General features: G+C 40.2%; 1 protein-coding gene across 1 annotated transcript; it reads left to right on the top strand.

Moving 5' to 3' along the window:
• Positions 1–9,191: 9,191 nt before the first annotated feature.
• Positions 9,192–17,308, top strand: CGA (glycoprotein hormones, alpha polypeptide). The gene is made up of 4 exons (XM_051777998.1): positions 9,192–9,272; positions 14,213–14,319; positions 15,271–15,455; positions 16,897–17,308. Exons 2-4 carry the CDS (start codon positions 14,220–14,222, stop codon positions 16,972–16,974), a joined length of 363 nt encoding a protein of 120 aa, XP_051633958.1. The 5' UTR covers positions 9,192–9,272; positions 14,213–14,219; the 3' UTR covers positions 16,975–17,308.
• Positions 17,309–21,211: the final 3,903 nt, after the last annotated feature.

Here is a 21,211-nt window from a genome sequence, read left to right as displayed (position 1 = left end):
TAATTCATGATTTGCTTAATATACCTTTTTAAGGCATACTACTGTGGGTATCAGGTCTGAAAAAGTTCCCAGGGATGTTGCTTCCTCTGTTTCACTGCACATTGAAGCAACATTGGTGGAAGAGCTAAAGCAGACAGCCTGGAAACTGTTAAAGCACAAAGATATTGGCACTGAGCTTTACTTTTCCCTGTCAGAGTGAGTTGATTTCACACAAACCAATAAATCAATGGTAAACTCGTGACCTCATTTGCTGTAATGAATCAGTTGAATTGCCATGTTCTGTAGCATATGAAAGAGCAGCAAATATGGTTTCACTGGCCAGTGCACTCTGCCTGCTGCAGTGCTGCAGTGAAGCTCTGTTTAAATAAAAAATGTCTGTTTCTGCTTGACAAGACATATCAAATGTTAACATTAGTTCCCTAGTCATACTTCACTTGGTAGTATTTGGCACTAGCCAATAGAAGCAGCAAAGTTGTGCTATCTCAGAATTTTCCATCTAACATTTAGATATTGCATTTTAAATATTTTTTAGAAAAACCTGCCATAAAAACTGTAAAGGATATCCCCAGGAAAAAAAATACAGTCAATTAACAAATGGGGACATTGAAATGTTTTTATTAACTCGATAGTCAACAGCTCTGATTGCCTTCTTAGAGTTGTGTGTAGTGCACTCTGAGACATCAGCATCCTGAAGCTGGAGCTGAAGGTGTGAACTGAGGATCTTGTGTGGCACTTACCAGCATGATTTTTTGCCAGTCTGTCAGTATCTGCCTGTACTAAAGACTCTACAAACTGAAGGACCATAATACATATTTCTATGAAATCAAACCCAATATTGTTAAATGAGTTTTGTGTTAGTCTGTGGACTTCTGTATGCCTATCAGACTCTAGGTCCTTGTGATGTTACTCCTACCTGTGAATAGCTCTGGGAAGGCGATTATGTTCCTTGAAGTCTGCAGCACTTGCAGCACCATCCTTTAAAAGGATGCAGTCCGTTCTCTTCTTAGTATGAAGCAAGCAGAGTGTTGGTCTGTAGTTGTTGTACTGTGTAGGAGCCCTCATCATGGATAAAAATAACTTGAATAAAATGATCACCTTCAGAGAATTTTCAAGCTAAATACCCAATAAGACAAGAGATTACAAAGAGCACAGACAAAGAGAAAGAATCTTAAGAGGCAATTAACAGATAAGATCAATTCTCACTTTCCTCCTATTTCTAGCCTCCTGGATGGGCTGAAGGAAGTTACAGAGAACTTCCAGTTACAGCATGGACTTCAAATTGTCTAAATGTAAAAGAAAAAGTATGATTATAGACAAAACATTAAAGATGCTTTGGACTGGGTTCTTCTGGTCAATTGTGACTATTGTAAAAAATGGATATTGCTATCTAAGACGGCTTTCTTGACCTGTGTATAACCAGTGGAGAGAAACAAGCAATTGTAGGGCATCACCCATTTCATTTTAATGAGAGTGCTAAGATAGAGTAGACACCCTGAAAATGCCTGTGTCTTTCCACTGACTGTAGAGGTAGCCAGAGCAACCAGGTTGGATATTGGCCATATGTACTGCAGATGTCTGAAATTGAGGGGATTTGAATCCTGCTGTGCTATCTTTTCTCCTTTTGCGCACTTGTGCAAGGGTAAAATATCAATAATCTATATGTCTTGACAGCTTGTTATGGAAGTGGACACAGAAAGTTGCATGAACAAAATAATTCCTGAGTGTTGAAGCAGGGAGTGACCCCCCAAACCATTTCCCATGGCATTTCTCATGTCTGTAAAGAGGACACAGAAGCAGCTCTGCAGCATTTAACAACCTGCTTTGCAGAGGCTGCTGAGCTTTTTGGACTGGAAGTCAGCTAGAAGTTTTCTACCAATCTGCACCTCAGGAAGTCTTCCATCATCCCCATATCATCATTGGTGAATCAGAGCTCAAGTCAGTCCAGCAGTTTAATTGCCTGGGAAGCATCATCTCCTCAGACGGTAAGATTGACGGAGAGATAGACAACAGGTTAGCAAAGGCATAGAGAGCTTTTGGAAAGCTTCATAAAGGAGTTTGGTGTAATAAACACTTGAAGAAAAGTACAAAGATCAGTGTTTACAGAGCCATAGTGCTGTCTACTGTTTTGTATGGGTCTGAATCATGGGTCATTTACCACCACCACTTGTGACTCTTAGAACACTTCCATCAACGCTGCGTCCGTACAATCCTAAACATCCCCTGGACTGATTACGTGACTAATGTGTCTGTTCTTGAACAGGCAGCAGTTATGAGTATTGAGGCCATGTTGCTGAGAACACAGCTGCACTGGGCAGGGCACGTCTCCAGGATGGAGGACCACCACCTCCCTAAGATCCTGCTCTATGGTGAACTTGCCACTGGCTGCTGCAAGAGAGGAGCCCCAAAGAGAAGATACAAGGACTCCCTGACACAACATCTCAGCTTTGGCCATATTGATCAACATAACTGTTCTACTCTGGCCTCCAACTGGGAGGTCTGGAGACACACTATTCATAACTCTGCTACTTCTTTTGAGAACACACGCAGAATCATTTTTGAGGAGAAAAGACAGTGCAGAAAGAACCGTGTCTTGCCAATACCGCCTAAGGAGACACTCCACTGTGCCTTTTGCAACCGAACTTGTCTATCTTGCGTTGACCTTTTCAGCCATCAGTGTGCTTGCAGCAAGTATGAGTAGAGTCCTTCTCAAATCTTCGTTCATGAAGCCTAGCCATGATGATGAAAGAGGACACACCATTTGAACTAGGAGATTTTATTTAGTTGTTTCTCAGCTCTTTAATTTTGTATCTAAACTTACCTTAAGAAATAGCATGGTTCACAAAATAATATAAAATAGCAGCTTTTAAATTTTTACTGTTTTTCAGACCACCTTCTCTGCCCTCTCCCTCCCCACAGATTTACAACTTAGACCTTTGCAGTATAGTTAGATAAACATTTACCTCAAATTTGAGGTGTAAATTTGCTGGATTGTTGGCCCTTGAGCACAGCCGTGTAATATGGCCGGCAGCAAATGACTACTGCTCTGCCTTGTGAGAGTGGCTAAATTTCAACAATGTGGGAAATCAGCTCTCAAAGTTTTCAAAGCACTGTAAGATCTATTTTGAAGTGTTATTATGTAAATGTAAGACCTTTTTATTTCTGATAGACAACTGTATGGAGGTGGGCAACATTGGGCTGCTTTACTTTCCGATACAGCATTAATTATAATGCTCTAGCCCATTTTCCATGTGCTGAGTCACACTGTTAACCAAATACCATGTATAATTCACTTTTTTAGTTGCTCTGAAAGTCTCTGGCAAACGTGAACCAAATGCTACACACAGTTCCTCCAAAGAGAGAGGTGGCTGTGGGAAGGGGCTACGTGATCAGAAGAGATCACTGTGAGTATGGGACCAGACCTGCTGCACTACGTATACCTGACACCTCATCTGGAAATTTTGGTGATGTCTTAAGAAAAATGCAAAAGTGGGTGGAACAGAAAGAGTTTAGGGGAATGCCTTTACTCCTCCAAACCCAGTATAAAATGGTGAGTTCTCCAGAGCAGGGGACCATCTCTGCTTGTTCTCTGTGAGGCTTTTTTAGGTGCTACTGCAATATGGAACCTAAATATGGTGAACTTTTTATTCAGCCAAATTACGTGGTAGCCAGTTTTCTCTGTTCAGTGACAGTAGAGAGAGTAACAGCAACCTGGTAATGATCCTCTCGGTAATTTGATAGAAATAAGCTGTTTTCTTCAGAAGCCTTTTTACAGCTAAGTTTCTATGTCAGTACATTTTTTTATTATCAGCACTGTAGACTACTTCTTTCTTGCTGCAATTTGATTGGAATTTGAGGAACTTAGGCATTTTTTCTGCTTTAATTTGTAAAAAGCAAGAAATACACTTCTATGAAATGTGAAAGCAATTAATGATAGAAACCTCTACTAATAGAAGAGGTGATACAATGAGCATATGAAAACATTCAGATTTGGGGTTAGAGAAAGATAGTAGTTAATTGTCTGAACAATTATTACTGTATAAGATAATGAGAATTGCTGAAATTGCTATTTGCATAAATGAGACATCCTGCATTATTGATCAGGCTTCTTTGTTTTAGCTGTGCTAGAGGTATACATTTCACTTTTACATGGCTACGTATCAGGTCTAAACCTCACATGTAAAGATCTACTCATATGTTTTTTGGGGTGGGTTTTTTGGGGTGGGGTTTTTTTAATGAAAAAAAGATAAATGCTGAAATATGTTTAAAGTAAGGCTGCATTATCTATCTCTCGTGGGCTACCCTTATGGAGCTACCCTTATAGTGCAGGAACATTTTCATTGACATAATCAGTCTGATCAGTAGACTACAGAGTCCAGTGTTTTAGCTCTGTCTGAAAATAAGCACTTAATGTTTCAGGAGTCTAACAAACCTCATTACTTCAACTCAGCAATGTTATAAGTAACAGGAACAGACCTTCTTGTTACCTTGTGAGCTCATTTAGTCATTATATGAGGTGTCGTTACTTTTATTAATTAAAAGTAGAATAAAAGAATATTCAAATACTGTCTCTAAAGGCCTTGAGGTTAAATCTACATGTTAATGACATTTTGTTTGCTGTTCCGCAATGCTGTGAGAATTGTAATATTATCTGTTCTAAAATTACTCAAGGGAATTGGATTTCAAATAAACCTATTCTAAAAAGAAGCATGAAAACAGAGCTAAAAAGAAGCCATCATCCTATTAGTACCATAAGTTGCCCAATAGCGAGAAATGATTAAAAATTTTGACCTTGACAAGTTACAGTAAGAAAGGGGAATAAAGTATATCTATTCCTTATAATCTTTCTGTTTTTCATCAATGGTACAATTTTTACTTAGCTTTCATGAAATAATGTTTATTGCACATATTTCTGAAGTGCCATCATATGTAATATTAATTCCTTTAAAAAACAAAAAAAGAAGTATTAGTGAACCCTCTTTATGATTTTAGAATGGGAGAGGCTTCCCAGTCAATTATTTATGTGCGATAAGTACTGAAAGCCTTATTATCTCAGAATAATCAATGTTTGGCTGGAGCTCGAGAATGCTAATAGCTAATCTTAAAGTCCTGATCCAGTGTCATTTGAAATAATGGCAGAACTCCCATCAATTTTAAGCAAAGGAGGATGAGGCCAGAAAGTATGGTTTTGAGAGATAGTTTGAGATAATCAGTTGAAAACATCTGTAAAAGAACAGAAGATTTTACTTTCACTCTTGCCATAATACAGTATGAAGTATTTCAGCAGACAGGAGTTCTTAACAGTGTGTATCTGTATTTTATGTTGCCTTGGGGAATCTTTTTTATATGTATATATACTGAGCTGGTGTTATTGTCTCTGGGAACAGCAGGATGGCAGCTGAAAAAAATAGGAGCAAACGGGGAAGGAGTAGGCAGACTCAGTGAAATATTGAAATACCTATCTGTTTTTTTAGCACTCGAGTTTCTTTTTTTCCTTGAATCCCTGAAATATTTTTCTCTCCAGGACATGCTTTCACTCACTCATTCTGGTGGGGCCATTTGTTGTTCTCTCTCTTCAGCAACTCTGATAATTTGCCTACGCCACTGCAGAGCAGCTTGTGGTATGTGGGAGCCAGTCTCCTCCTGGAACATCTGAAAGACAGCGCGGGAAATGAAGGAAGTGACACCAGAATGCAAGAAATAGTACCAGCCTTTCAGGATGCTGTCTGGTGTAGGGTCTAGTGCAGGCTCAGACTTGTGGGTGCTGTGTCAGCCTGTAGGGCAGGGCTGGACAAAGATGCTAAGGAGGTATTCAAAGACTGCAAGTGAGAAGGAAAGAGGAGTTTCTGCCATTTAGTGAGCATTCCTTTCTCTCAGATGGAAGGCTGCTGTTTTCTCATTTTGCACAAATTATGAAGGGTAGATTTTGGCTGCATTTGGATGAAGTTCTGAAATGTAATTTATTATTGGAAAAAAAATCCTCCAAAACTCAACCTGTTTGTCCATCCAAGCAAAAAATGCTATCAAAACTTCATTTTAAAGGTTGTTTCTTCTCATTTGCTTATCTACAAAAAATAGGAAAACCAATAAGGAAGGCAGACATGGTTCTGATGAACCAGTCTTTAAAAAATTAATTAAAAAAAAAGGTAGAGGTGCTCTCTACTGTCTTTTCTGCTGGGGTAAGGTATAGCAAACCTTATACTGCCCTTATTAAAAGAAGGTAGATTTTGTTAAATAGTGCTAATCTGTGACCACACTTGGAGGGTGTTTTTCTGTTTAATAATTGAGTAGACTTATTTTAAATAGAAGTGTTTGTTTTCTGTAGCAAGGGAGCCCTTTCCCAGTTTTTTACTGACAGTGCTGGGTGTCAGTGCTGAGTGGCAAAGCAGAAAAGCTTTCCTTTAGCGAGGAAGAGGCAGCATCAAGAAGGAGCCTGCAGATAAGCAGATATCGCTAAGTAGGGAAGTAGGACAGAGACCCCGAGACAGCATCTGGCAGAGTAGAGGAAGAGACATTAAACTCTCCTTTCCAGAGAAAGCCAGACAAGGAGCTGTAGGGACCCAGCTCCTAGAAAAGTGCAGAAAGTTCTGAAACTCCATAATATTTAGGTGCTGAGCTCATGACGATTTCAGTCTTAACAAGCACTATTTTTAGTTTCACTTATGTTCCTTAATAGAGTCGCAGTCCAATTTTGGAACATAGTGGCCTCAAAGAAACTAGAAAATTTTAGTAATTTGTTGATTTTTCCAACCCAGAATGGCAAAATACTAATCTTGGCAAAGAATATTTGATGGTCCATTTTGGTGTACATACTTACCTGTATTTTCATCCATATACTTATATAGTCTTATTTATACTTAGAAAATCATAAGAGCAGTGTGGCAAAAAAAACCTGCAAGAGTATTGCTAAGTGATTTAAGAATACATTTTTTTAATAAACTGTCCCCCACCAAAACAGTGAGCCACATTCTCTCATTTCTCATTCAGTCACACATTAAGACAGATTTGACCAAGTATTTTTAGTTGGAGATTTGGAGCGGCTAAAGTAAGAAATCCTCTTAATAAAAATAGGAGCTTTTTTTAAACTATCTTTTATACCAGTGTAATTCCATTGACTTCACAAGATTTATTCCCAATATATTCTGATAGGGAAAGAGTACCGGGTTGTGGGAACTTGAATTTTTCTCCTTTGCTATGTCAGTAACACTGTCACTGTGCTGGAGTCCTTCTAATGAAATAAATATTTTGTATAGCTTTTGCTTTTTGTTAGTTGTTGTTATGCTACAATACATAGGTAAATAAGTAGTAAATATGAATATACAATAATTATGGTTTTCCCAATTATGAAGATAGTTTTCCAGTTTTTGTGAAACATCACAAGTCATCCTGTGTTTTCTGTAGGACTGCAAGGTGGGATGAATATGAAATGGACAGGACAGAAGCACTTTATAAACTTCAGCCATTTGCTTTGAATGACAAACATTAAGCTTCTCTCTTCCAGGGGAACATTTCTCAGGAAGCTGTGTTACCAATAGCTTTCAAATTTCAGTGGTATGCTTTTGTTCTTAAATTAAGCAAGATTTGTAGGGAGAGAGACTGTTGTTTTATTTCTCTTTTACTGGACCAGTACGTGTTGTTCAAAACACCAGACAAGCTTACAGGTGCAGAAATCCATCTTCAGTTGTGAAAGAGAAGCCAATTTCAAGCCAAATATGGGCTAGGGACAATTGTTTTGGGTTTAACTTTGTTACACTGATCAGCTGAACAAATGGAAGAGAAAAAAGTGCGTGACACCTTGAAGCAGATAAGGTTGTTAGTGAAGACAGAGGTGATAAGGTTCCGATAAATGTGTCTGAAATAGCTAACAGAGTCTGGGGCTGTTACTGTTACTAAAAAGAAAATCGAGGCAAGGGAGAAGAAAACTGAACAGCAGAGGTGTGATTCTCCAAATCCAACTATACAATAAACATTTTGTAAGAGACTGTTTGCGAATCAAAGCCTTGCTTTCGCAGGAACACAAGAAGCTGTAGGGGGTCTCTTTCAATATTGCATCTCCAACAGTGCGTGACACAAACCAAGGGCTTGAAAGGTAATTTTAGGGCTTTGGATGCTTAGTAATTTTTTTGGATCTATAAAACATTTGTAAATTTCTATGGGTAGGACAGCGAGCAGTCCAAGGTACTTACCCTGGACTCTCAGTGATGAAAAATAGGTGCACCAGAGTGCATAACTAGGGTTTAGGCAGTTAACTTCTGCAGTGAACTTCTGACATATGAAGTAAACCTCCTTCAAGTCTCCAGGACTTGAAAACACAATAGGGCCTTGAGCACCAACCCGGGGCTGTCTGCTTTGCCAGGGGATGTTCCCAATAGGCATTTGGATGTTTGCCTCACCTTTGTGGGGGGGAAGGAAAATGCTGAATGGATGCAAGCCCTGCTGTGCCACTTGGTCTCGGTGCCTCAAGTTAAAGCAGAACCCATCTTATTTAGCCAGAATTAACACAGACACTGTCACTTGAAACTGAGGACTTCCAAGTCCCTAAACCTTAAAAATCTCACCTTGGTGCAGTTTTTAGAAGTGCCTCCATTGCATTAACTTTATTCTAAAACCAAGATAAGATCTTGCCAGAAATCTTACCTTTACAGAGGGGATCGTACTATATTTATCCATGCATTCATTTTCTGGACATTAAATTCAAATGGAGATTATACTTCTAAATGTTTATATAGGTCACTGCTGCTTTTTATTTTTTTATTCTCTGCTAAAACAATGCCATTGGTATAGAAGTAGTTTATGCTGGGTTTTTTGGGAGGGGGTTTTAGTATTATTCTCCAGTTTAATGAGAAGTACTAGGAAACCTTAGTAATTTGTCCTTTTTCAAAAGTGAGATTCTGTTCACTGAAAACTGCAGCAAAAAAAAAAAAGAAAGGATGTTCAGTGTTTGACTTCCCTAAGAAACTCATACAGCACTGAGTTTGTGCTCTCAATCTGACCTTTCTTTCATTATATAAGAAAAAAATAATCTTTATGAAAGTCAAGTTGAAGATAAGATCAGCAAGGTGGGCTGGTAATTACATAAAGTGATGTTCAGTCATTAGAGAAAATGTACAGTTGATCCAATGGCTTAGATGTGGGCGAGGAATATGATCTAGCTTTTACAGGTATAAAAGAAAGATGCAACTTTTTCATACATCAGTTTTGGGAACTTATATCCAAGAGTCGAGGACAGCTCAACTCCTGCAGTTTCTCTGATTTATTCTTGTTAAACAAGGGAGGTAATATATTTTTAATTTTTTATCACTGTTGAAGGGGAACAATTGCACATTTTTTCACTTTATTTCCTGTTCTCTCCATTTCATTCTCTTTCTCTTCTCTTCCATTCTGTCAAAGTTTTTACTTGGAAAATTAACTTAAAGGTTGCTTTGGAACTAAAACATCAGTGCTTGGGGTTAAACTAGTTTTGTAAGCTAGAGAAAACGAGGTTCTAGGATTGACTTGCAACTAAATGTTAATAATGTGTGATTTCTGTTTGGGTCCAGTAATTTTTTGTTAGTAACTGTCTGTTTTTCTCCTGCTCAATGTTGTTGCTGTCAATTGTCAAATATTACACAACCTGTTGTACTAGCACATCTTCTAGAATCTTTAAATTTCCAATCATGATCAAATATGTTAAGAGAAAGGAAAAAAAGATGTTAGTGAAGATTTTTCAGCCTTCAACAGTTTGCAAGCAGATTAATTACTGTGTGCATGATATGGGACTGCAGGTGAAGTTTTGCAGTTGTAGTTCACTGTTGCTGTGACACAGCTGTACCTCATGGCCAAGCACCCCATAAAGAAATGAGCACAATGTGTAGACTGTTTAACTGCTGTTGGGTATGACAGCACCACCGTCACCCTATGGAAAAATATAGAAGGACATCTCAAGTTTATGCTGAACTCATTAGATTATTGCATACAATCAGTACAAAGGATGGCCCTTGAACAGAGCTTGCTACCATGTCTGTGTCAGAACATGGCCCACAGAGTTAGACAAGTGATTCTCATCCAGTGGAGCTTCACGTGAATGTAAAGCACCCAGAGTCCCACACATACCTGAGCAGAAGACTGTTTGCAAATACAGGTGATTGCCTGTCTTTTCGATGGCAACTGATAACATGATAATTTATTTACAGAAAAAGACAAGGTGTTGTAAATAATGAGATGAGACTTTAGCTACTGAGAAAGGCTTAAAATTACCATCTCTCCAAAGAGCTGCTGAAATTCATGCATTATATAGTGTTGCAGTAGCTTAAGAAAGATAATATTTAATAAAACAAAGTAAAAGTTTCCTTTGATTTGATGGTGAGATGAAATGAGCAGTGTAGACACTAACCGGGTTAACCACACAGACACAGTTAGAAAACCAAGTAAGACCATCGGGCAAAACAGCTATTGCATTGGAAAAGTAGAGAAGATCACATCTGTGGTTTATTGACAGGTCTCTTTGGTGGTTTTGTATGAGCCTGACAGTCTGACTCAATAGAGGAAGTACAAAACTGCAATTTCAATTCCCCTTTTGGTTAATGTAATATAAAATACTTCCCTCTGGGATTCCCTCAAACCCTTACAATGTACCAAATTATAGCATTATGTGTTCTTAGAAAAATAAGGATGAAGGATGCCACTGTGCCTTCAGCAAAGAGCATGAAATCACAGGATAATCGTTCAAGGGTTGTGACTGGCATCATATTGGAGTCATTGGAGCACCCAGCTTATCAAAAGACTCAGGATGATGTAGAAACATTGGTAGGAAAAGGCTGTCTGTCTTCTGCTGATGCATGAGACACTCCAGCTGGCTTCTTGTACTCTGGGGAGGTCCCCTTGGATGGAGCAGGGCTTAACATTAAACTGTGGGACTGTGTCCCAGTGCAGGCAAGTCTGCCAGCAATCATACCCTCTCTATGGTGCTGGAAAGAGCACATACAGAAAACAACCTGAAAAAAAGCCTCATTTGCTGGAGGGAGGGATCCAGCCAATCCATTCATCCATCCATAGATGCTGCAGAGCTCAGTGCAGTTCCCAAATATCTGGCAGGACCACAGGAGATTGTGGATCTACAGAGTGTGAAGGATCACCTTTCTCCTGCAGACACAGCTTACTCCTGTCGAAGTAACAGGGCACAGAGAGCTGGCAGCTGCTTCTCAGGAACCTGACAGCCAAGTTCAGTGCTTTCATGGGGCTTCAGTGTTAATGGCATCCCATTTCCTTTGCCACCCATGGTCAGGTGTAGTCAGGAGACTATTTCTTGTATTTATAGGTTTTTTTAGTAAAAGCCTAAGCAGAGATTAATAATTTCAGGCTGCATACAGCCTCCATGCATACCTACATTGAACTAGCTTTTTGTTATGTCTTCCAAATGCTTATTTCCAGTGCTTCCACAATTGTTTCTAATGTTTTTCCTCGTGATTTTCATTGTCTGCTTTTAACTCCTTTATCCTCTGTTTTCTGCCAGCATGAACTGACTCACTGGGCAGGTGGGAGGGAAGAAGCAAAGTCACTTGTACTCAGCACACAGCCTTGCCACCTGTTAACTGCAACCTTATTGTCTCTTAGCCATTCTGTTTAGCTGGGCTTCAGATCATTCTCTTTCCTCTATTTTTTTCTGTCTTAATTAGAAAGATGCTTGTTTCCACTGCCTTCATTCATTACAATGGAAAACATTGCACATCAGCCTTGCTCATAAACTGTTTCTTTCCACCTTGCTAACCCCAGTCAGGTAGGGGTCATGCTCTTTTCATCCTGCCTTTGGTCTCAGCCTCATATGCCTGGGCAAGATCTTTTTCTGATTACTGCAAAGATGGAGCTTTCTTTCATCTTTTTTCCTGGTTTCAAAGGTTCCTCGTAGGGCTTGTGCTCCCCTGCCTTCTGAACTGCTGCCTTTGAGGACTGCACTCTATGTCTGTTTAATCAATGAACCAAGACCTGATGACCTGTGTGTAGCAGCCCCACATCCCCATATATCTCTGGGAATTTGTGCAGTGGTAGAGCATCACACTGCTGATCAATACTCTCTCTGTACACATCCCAGTGCTCCAGGTTCACTCTTAGATAATGACACCAAGCAAGTGGCTTTTCTCCTTGAACAACCTCAGATTTGCCTCTCCTTCCAGATGTGAGCAGGCATTATTTGAACATTTGCATCATTGTGGCAGTCCTTGTGTGGATTTTGCTGGCTAGGTGCAAAATCTGCAAAGAAATACATTAGCTTTATGTGAAAGCTATCTTCATTTAATTATACTTGATTTTCTACCATCTTTCCTGGTTAGTGTTGACAATGCCTTCTCTCATCAGTATAGCATGTTGAAATAACCTCTACAGCATATCTCTAGATTGATTTCTGTGTTGCTGGCATTACTGTCTTTCTCATTGCCACTTCACTTTTAGAGATGTTTGGGGCCACAATTTGATCTGTCCCTGGGGAAATTTATCATGGAGTAGGAGCATTAGCTGGTGGTGTATTTGGAAGAAGAGAAGCCCTTAAGTAGTTAAGGATTTCATGTAGGGGGTGGGGGAGGTTGTTGAGGTTTTTTTACTTGCTAAAAACAATAGCTTTCAGTATCTAAAATGTATATATCAGCGTTGTCAGCTTGGGGTCTTATCCCACACATCAGTCATTAGCACATCATGCTCTTCTGTGTAAGTTTCAGTCTTCTAAAATCAAGGATAAGGTGGTCTACGCAGGCACAGAAGAAACTCTTCAAAAGATCCAGTTGGAAGAATCTGGAGAAACTCATGTGGCAGTTCAGGCAAAGCCCAAACAAGTTATGGGCTAGCTCCAGGCATGGCCTGGGGTGGTGACTGCAGAGGTGGAGAGACCTGCATGATCAGATAACATTTCTGAGAAGGCAGGTAAATAGTTTGGTGATTAGAAACTGTGTGTTTGGGTTTCTGCATGGGGTGCTTGGCTGAAGCCGGTAAGGAAGAACTGGGGCTTTGTTGCACATTCACAGCCAAGCACCCTCTCTTGAGGGTGAAGGTGACCAGTGCTTAGCCCAGAATTCATCACAGGATTAGCTGCAAGGGCCTGGAAAGGCCTCCTGTTGAAATGTGCTCTGTATCTCAGCAATAAAAAGACTCTGAAACTCAATCCTCCAAGGTAAGGCTGTCCCTGGCCTGCCAGGTTGGGTGAAGGAGCACTGCTGTCTCCGTCACCTGCACAGGATGCCCCAATTTGGTAATTTAATACTTCAGCATCCTTTCTACAGCTCTTTCATCTGTGGACCCAATTACTTCACTGTGAGTAATTAATTTCTAAAGGAAGGACTCAGGTGTATGCTTTAGAAGAAAATAATTTTTAAGGGGGAAATTCTGCAAATCGGTAAAATGAAGCCTAAAAGAAATCTTGTCACTCATGCATGGTGGGATGGAGGAGAGAATCGGAAGAGTAAAAGTGAGAGAACTCATGGGTGGAGACAAACACAGTTCAATAAGTAAAGCAAAAGCCACGCATACAGGCAAAGCAAAACAAGGAATTCATTCACCACTTCCCATGAGCAGGCAGGTATTCAGCTATCTCCAGGAAAGCAGGACTCCATCACGTATGATGGTGACTTGGGAAGATAAAAGCTATCACTCCGAATGTTCCTCCCCTCCCTTCTTCCCCCAGCTTTATATGCTGAGCAGAACCTCATATGGTATGGGATATCCTTGGGTCAGTTGGGATCAGCTGTCCTGGCTGTGTCTCCTCCCAAATCCCTGTGCACCCCCAGCCTTCTCACTGGTGGGGTGCCATGAGAAGCAGAAAAGGCCTTGGTGCTGTGCAAGCACTGCTCAGCAATAATGAAAACATCCCTTTATTATCCATAGTTTTCAATAAAATCCAGAACATATCCCCACACTAGCTACTGTGAAGAAAATTAACCCAGTCAAAACCAACACACCAGTCTATCATAAATATTAGACAGTTACGACATTTGAAGTTTTGGTGCTGTGGCTTATGTTACTATTTAGAAAGAAAAGAATCATTAGGGCTAGGAAGAAAAGCACATTTTTGTTATTGTGATTAAGTACATTTTCTGAGCCTATAAAATGCACATCAGTATACTGCATTTTCAGTTTTCAATCCTGGTTCTAAATTGTCTTTGTTACTTGCAGTGAAAGCTGTACCATTGTATAGCCTAGAAACTGGTACTGTACCCAGTGCAAAACAGTCCTTCAAAAACGTTTGTATTTTCAGACAGATCATGGATTGCTACGGGAAGTATGCAGCTCTCACGTTGACCATTTTGTCTGTATTTCTACATCTTCTTCATACTTTCCCAGATGGAGAGTTTCTCATGCAGGGTAAGCTGCTTTCAGCCTTTAGAAATAGGACAATTATTCGTAAAGAGTATAAATTAAATTTTCACATGTTTTATGAATGTGGTCATTAATCTTATCATTCAGTTCCATTTATTGACAATGAAGGTATAACAAATCAAGATAATTTCACTGTGAGTATGCTTCCTATTTTTTTCCTAAACTTGATTTCTCCAGGTCAACGATGTCCCAGATTACCATGCCCTCATGTTGATGTAGGTGACCTTAATCCTTGGAACACTATGAAATAGAAACATTCGGTTGCCTGTACTCTTGAGATCTAAATGACAATGTATCATCAGGAACAGCAGAACCATAGCTTCTCATCATAATATACAAGATATTTTTCCTCTTTAGAGCCCAGAATATGGGATGTTGGTGGTGTACTATTTTATGAAAGATGCATATTAGAAAGATTTTAGGGGTATTTTGGAGGTTGAACCTTTTTTTCAGTTAGCCTCAAACTGAATATAGAAAAATGTGATCTACAGAAATCTTGGGATCACCGAACATTTTAAAAACTCTCAATAAGAGAATCTTGCCTGAAAACAGTCAAAGTCTAAGAAGCACTACAAATCCTGCTGGTGCTATTTAGCTATCTATAGCTTGTAGGAAGTTTTCTAGGGACAGCTAGTGCTGTAGACATACAAACAAACCTCCACAATTGTCAACAAAATTGAAAAGAAAACCAGAAAAGATACAATAATAATTGTGCTTTACCTAGAAGGCCACAGTCTAGTTTTACAGCTTGTGCATGTTGCAGAGTGAAGAATCCTAAAGGGAGAGCTTTGCTGTCTGTGCTTTTCTGTTCCGCAGACATCAAGAAGAAGAATGTGGACAGTGCTTCCTCTTATTGCCTGCACTTGCCCTTTCTTTTTGAAATGAAAATACACCTGGAGACCAACTAAAAGTCTCTTCCTTATATTTTTGTGGCAGGTTGTCCAGAGTGCAAGCTAGGGGAGAACAGATTCTTTTCCAAGCCGGGAGCACCTATCTACCAGTGCACTGGGTGCTGTTTCTCCCGTGCCTATCCCACTCCGATGAGGTCCAAGAAGACCATGCTTGTTCCAAAGAACATTACATCAGAAGCAACGTGCTGTGTAGCAAAGGCTTTTACCAAGGTGAGGGTGTGAATGAGACCTGCTTAAGCTTCTTTTAGGATGCAATATTAAGCTGAAGCAGTGAATAGAGGAAAATATGGTTTTGCTGGAGGACACTGGAGAACTATTTGAGGGAAGAATTTTTGGCATTTATATACTGTGTGCCTTGGTTCTTTCTTTTTTTTCTAAAGAGGAAATTAAAACATCAACAAGTAGTGATCTGGTATTCAGTTGGGATGTGGAAATTGGTGCAGTGCCACTGACTTCAGCAAAACTGTTTGGTTTCATGACACCAGTAGTTCTGGTAGTGGACTTGACCCCTAATTTTCAGTTCTTCTGGATGTGCACCCTCCTCTTAAATGCTATGCAGTGTGTATTTGATTTTAATAAGCTGATTGTCTTGCTTCTTTCCTGCATAGGCAGGAGCTCCCTGGAAAGGTGTCTGGTCAATACTATCAATTACATATATGGGAATGAGGGACCAAAACCATCTGTGCTCATTAGATTAATTGAGATTGTTGTTTGCTTTTAATATTATAACCAAGAGGGAACTGTGAATGTGTGCAACTACTTGAGCCTTTAACAATCTCATCTGGAAGGTTCTTTTGAAGAGAGATTCTCCTAAATCTCATTATTTTGGGAGTGATTCTGCTCCAAGTAAAGAAACCTTAAGTTTAATGTAATAAACGATGAGCTTGTTGGAACAAGCTAAGGTGTCTATCCTATGGTGGCCTGAATCCAGCTCATGGTGCCAAATAGAGGCTCAGCCGAGTTACCCACTCACAGATTTGGTGCATTTGAGATACCTTAGGGTCCTGAAGTCATATGTGTATGGCTGGCAGACCACACTTCTAGAGTGACATGGGTTTGGTGAGATCCCCTCTGACCTCTCAAGTGCCAATTGACAGCTCAGTGTGTGCAGCTGAAGAGAGTGCTGTGTGATGAGAGCCCAGATACCTGACATAATTATAGACACCTACACCTGAACCCATCCTGGCTCTTCATCTGAGGAGAACATAGATCTTATTCTCGATCAACAACATTATACTTGCCCTGAAGCAGCAACTAGAATTTGTTTGTGAGTAAATACAAAGATTGTGGGTTTGCTGTTCATTTTTATAATCCCTATGTGAAGTATTTTAAGGATACTTCCTGATTTTTCATAGGTGGGTTACTTGACACTTTTTGAAAATTAGCCACTTTAGGAAGTGTCCAAACTAAGGACACCAAATTTTGTCACTATGCATGTCATGATTGAAAACCTTCTTTTTACAGCTCCAAAAACACTGATGGTGCAGTTTCATAGGTAGGTGTTGAGGTCCTTCTAGTAAACGTACCCCAAAGAGCCTGTGTACCTTGTGGTTAGGAAGAAGGCTTCAGACATCTTTTACTTGAGAATGCTGATTTTACTGTGTAGCTAATCCTAATTATTCATTTTATGTGTGTGTTTTCTTTTTTTAAGATTACCCTTAAGGACAATGTGAAGATAGAAAACCATACAGATTGTCACTGCAGTACCTGCTACTATCATAAATCCTAAAACCTCTCCCTTTGTTAATGATCAAGGACAACGGTGAATGGAATGTTTGTTTTTCAGCTTTTAAAGCACTAATGTGTAAAATCTTATGTTTTCTGGTCAAGACACTGGCTAGACCTTTGGATAAGATAGATGGCTGTTTCATTTCCTCTTTGCTTCTTCATGCATTTAACTAAGTCTAATTATTTCCATTAAGGATAAAATACAGCACTTGCATGACAACCAAACACTTGATCTATTTTTAAAATAAACTGTCAGTTAAATCATCAATGTTTATTGAGAAAAAAATGGTGATTTAATAGCTTAACACACACATAAAAAAAGATTCTGCTACAATAAATTTCTAGATTTTTTTAAATGGGAGAGGGATTGAAGGAGGAAGGGAGGGATGGGAAAGTGGACAGAAGAAGCAATAATTTCTCCCTTTTCACTTGATGATTAGACTTTTTGAAGATGGGGCATTTTGTTTCTCCTGCTTCTCTTCTATTTTTTTCTTTACCCTGTGGGCAGAAAGCATAACAGTATATCATCTACACATATACTCTGTTGTTCTGTGCCATCCTCTATTTTTCTTTGAATTTAATCTTCTCCCATATAGATAGGTAGATGGACACAGAATCAAACATTATAAAGAATTGTACATTTTTCATGTAGCAATGGTGGAACAGAGTAGTGGTACAACAGCATAAACTGTTTAAGCTGTTTACCTTCTGTTTATCTTCAGCATGGTATAGGGCTTTAGTAATTCCTAAATGCACTGTCCTAGACCCAGGTATACAAATGGAAAAGGTAGGGAATGTGTTAGGTGTGAAGAGGACCACAGTATATGTACTCAGAATACATGACCTTATTATCATAAACTTGTTCAGTTGCAGTGAGTTGGATCAGGGTCTCTGGAGGAACTGCTTGCAGGTCTAGAGACTGCCCATGGGAACTGAAGTGGATTAATTCCCTTGCTCTTCTTCCTAATTTCAGCCTTTCTGTGGTCACTGGCTGCAAGGGTTTAAATATGCTGACTCAAAACCCTCAGATATATTTGTGGGGGATTTCCCTGCAGTAGAAGTGAGAATAGCAGTAAGACCTTCTAATGGGATAGGGAAGACTTCCTGGGACGAGGCTTCGAGGGTGGCTGGTCTGTCCCGGGCCATGGCCATGGCTGATATCTGTGCTAATGCCAAATGACTGAAGTAGTTTAGACAGGCCCCACAGGGCTAAGCTATGATGGGGCACTTGAGGAGCCAACAGTTTCTAGGATTTAATGATTGTTTAAATCCATCATTCATCCACCTTTCTATCTATTGGAGTGCAAATTCAGTGCTATTTTCTGAGAATACAGTTATGGCATTTTGTGTAGACTTTTCGTAGATAGAGGAGATGAAGTCCTTAGAGAATCATTATTCAACATATTTCCAGTAAACCCTGTTAGCCTGATCTCCATGCCTTTAACCCCCTGATTCAGTCTCTCTCCCCTGGGAACCACTGATCCCATGTCCTAGCTTCACTGTGCAGTGTGCCATTCCTGGGAGATGTTTTGTCTGACTTGGTATTGAAAAAAACCTCCAGCGGTTATTCCAGAAACTTCCAAAGAGACTGACCTTGTTGCTTCACCGTTCTCATTATACTGGAAAATTTCAACATTCTGGAAAGCTTTACCCTTAGCGTTTTATCTGTCTCATTTGCTTCAACATTACTTTTCATCAGAGGGGAGGTAGTTCAGTAGGGTGGTCTTTAAGATTAGTTTAATAACATCAGCAGCACAGGTTTTCACATGAGAAGTGTAATTTCTCATTCTGGGTCATCACGCAAGACACTACAGAAACACATGTCAAACAGCTGCTATAACTGACTCACAATTCCAAGCTGTTGTATAATTTTATTAAACATGATTTATGTGGCTACTTTTAAAGGAGAGCCAGGTCCTGCCTGGGATTTCTGGGTAACAAGAGAGGAGTGATTTGAAGATGCAGCATGATTACCTTTGGGGATGGGAATGGTATTGCATTTTTCCACAACTTTTACAGGATTGGAAGGGAGAGTAGGGTAACACATTCTCTGAAGTTCACTCTCAGGAGTGATGTGCTTTTTTGTGTTGCCAACCTTCTTGGATGACCTCTTACTCAAGTGAACTCCTCCGACAGTATCGAGTACTTGGTTGTCTATCTTTTGCTGCCCACAACAGCAGGTTGGCAACATGATAAACTTCTGTTTGCGTCTTCTGAACCAAATTCTACATTTTGCATTGTAAAACCATAGAAATACCAAATAGAGTGAAACCCATGCTTTAAAAAAGACACGAGATGCTCTAGCCCTGTGTCCTCCTAGGATGCCTGGCGTTTTTTCAGCGGTTCTACCCCTCTTGTTTGTACAAAGCCATTAGTGCAGAACTTTTCAACTCATGGATCCCTCCCCCCTCTCAGGCAACCTCAGGCACCGAGAGCTCGCAAAGTGTGTATTGTGAGGGTGTGTGGAATGGGAGAGCACCCCTTTAAGTTACCTAACTTTTCAGCTTAGGAGTGCTAACACAAAGAAAGTAACAAAGAAAGTGATAGAAAAAACACCTAGATACACAAACTTAACAGCAGGTGGTGAAGAAAATAAGAAGATCAGAGCCTTTCAGCCACTGGCTGATGGGCCATTATGGATGGCCCTCGGGCACCGCGGTGGGGGGTCAGCCATCCTGAGCTCCCTAAGCGGTGGGAAGGGGGAGCGAGGCTGCCTTCGGTGCGGTGGGTGCTTGGGGGCTGGGCAAAACTCGTCATGGGATATTAGAAGGTGCTCCTGGGACTGTGCAAAATTTATTATGGGACGTTTAGAGGAGCGGCCAAAGGTGGAGAAAGGTGGTGGTGGGGACCAGAATGGACTGGGGAGGAAAAAGCACGGGAAAACAAAGGAAAGGGGCCGGTCGTGCGTGCAAGATGCCAATCAATATGCTTGTCTGACTGAGCCTCTGACTGATCACTGCAGTCTGTACTATACTGGTATTAAAACCTTTGCTTAACCTTTTTTCCCCCTTCTTTTTCTGTGTAATCTGCTTTGTATCCCACGTGTGAGTGCTGCCAGGCCTAAGTGCTAGGAACTTGGAGGAGGGACCCACAGATCTTGGTGACAGCAACGAAACAGACCAATACGCTGGAAACCAGTATGACAAGGTCAGGGGAGACGTTATCAATCTCTACAACTACCTGAAAGGAGGTTGGAGTGAGGTGGAGGTCTGTCTCTTTTCCCAAGTATCAAGTGATGGGACATGAGGTAATAGCCTCTAGTTGCACCAGGGGAGGTTTAGATTGGATATCAGGGAACGTTTCTTCACAGAAGGGGTTGTCAAGCATTGGAACAGGCTGCCCAGGGATTGGTTGAGTCACCATCCCTGAAGGTATTTAAAAGAGGTGTAGATGTGGCACTTAGGGACAAGCTAGATTTATATTTGTAGGGATTAAATAAGGTATTTGCGGTAGAAAAGGAAAACAAAAAAAGTATGATACAGTTCCTTTGCATTAGAAAATGGCTGAAATAGAGGCTTGGTTGATCATCTATCTTCAAGAGGGCATGGAGAGAAAATGTAACGAAATCAGAAAAAAGCCTCATCTCTTGTTTACACAGATAGCCAATGTGCATCTTCTATATTTTAGGAACAGAGTATTTGTGCATGGAGATAAAATGAAGTCTTTGTCAGTGTGGTTTATAAGTAGCAATAAATCAGTCAGAGTGATACTGTGGATTAAAAATGCTGAAGATCAAGCAGGCTGAAGATAAAAATGATATGTTTTTACTGTCACAATGACCTATATAAACCTACATCACCACAGTCCTAATAAAAAATTCATTCTGTGAGCAGAGAGACTAGTGAAGCTTGATTTCCTGACTATCTGTGCCACATCTCACTGAAGATCCATTTTGCTGTGTGCTCAGCAAATCCCTGCCCTTCCTCCCTCGTGGTCCCATCATGTGCTCTCCTGAGCTGCTGCAGAGCTATTAGCCAGAGCCAGGGTCACTGTTGGTCCATCCAGAATGTTTTCTTAGGGCTGCTGCCAACTTCTTTTCAGTCAGACCCCAATTTTTATATTTTGCTATTAACAGATGTTGATTTTCACAAAACTGGTAAGACTTTCCAAGGCTCAGGTCATTACCCATCATCAAATAATGCTCAAAACTGACAAAAAGGTTAAACAGTTGCTGAGGAGTGGCTGTCAGACAGCTGTATGGACAGACTGGCAATGTGAGTACCTCACTGCTTTGGGGT

This window comes from Manacus candei, unplaced genomic scaffold (assembly GCF_025592945.1).
Source record: "Manacus candei isolate 608988 ecotype Guabito, Panama unplaced genomic scaffold, ASM2559294v1 h1tg000011l, whole genome shotgun sequence".
NCBI classification, from domain to species: domain Eukaryota; kingdom Metazoa; phylum Chordata; class Aves; order Passeriformes; family Pipridae; genus Manacus; species Manacus candei.
This window is presented reverse-complemented; position numbering and strand designations above follow the sequence as displayed.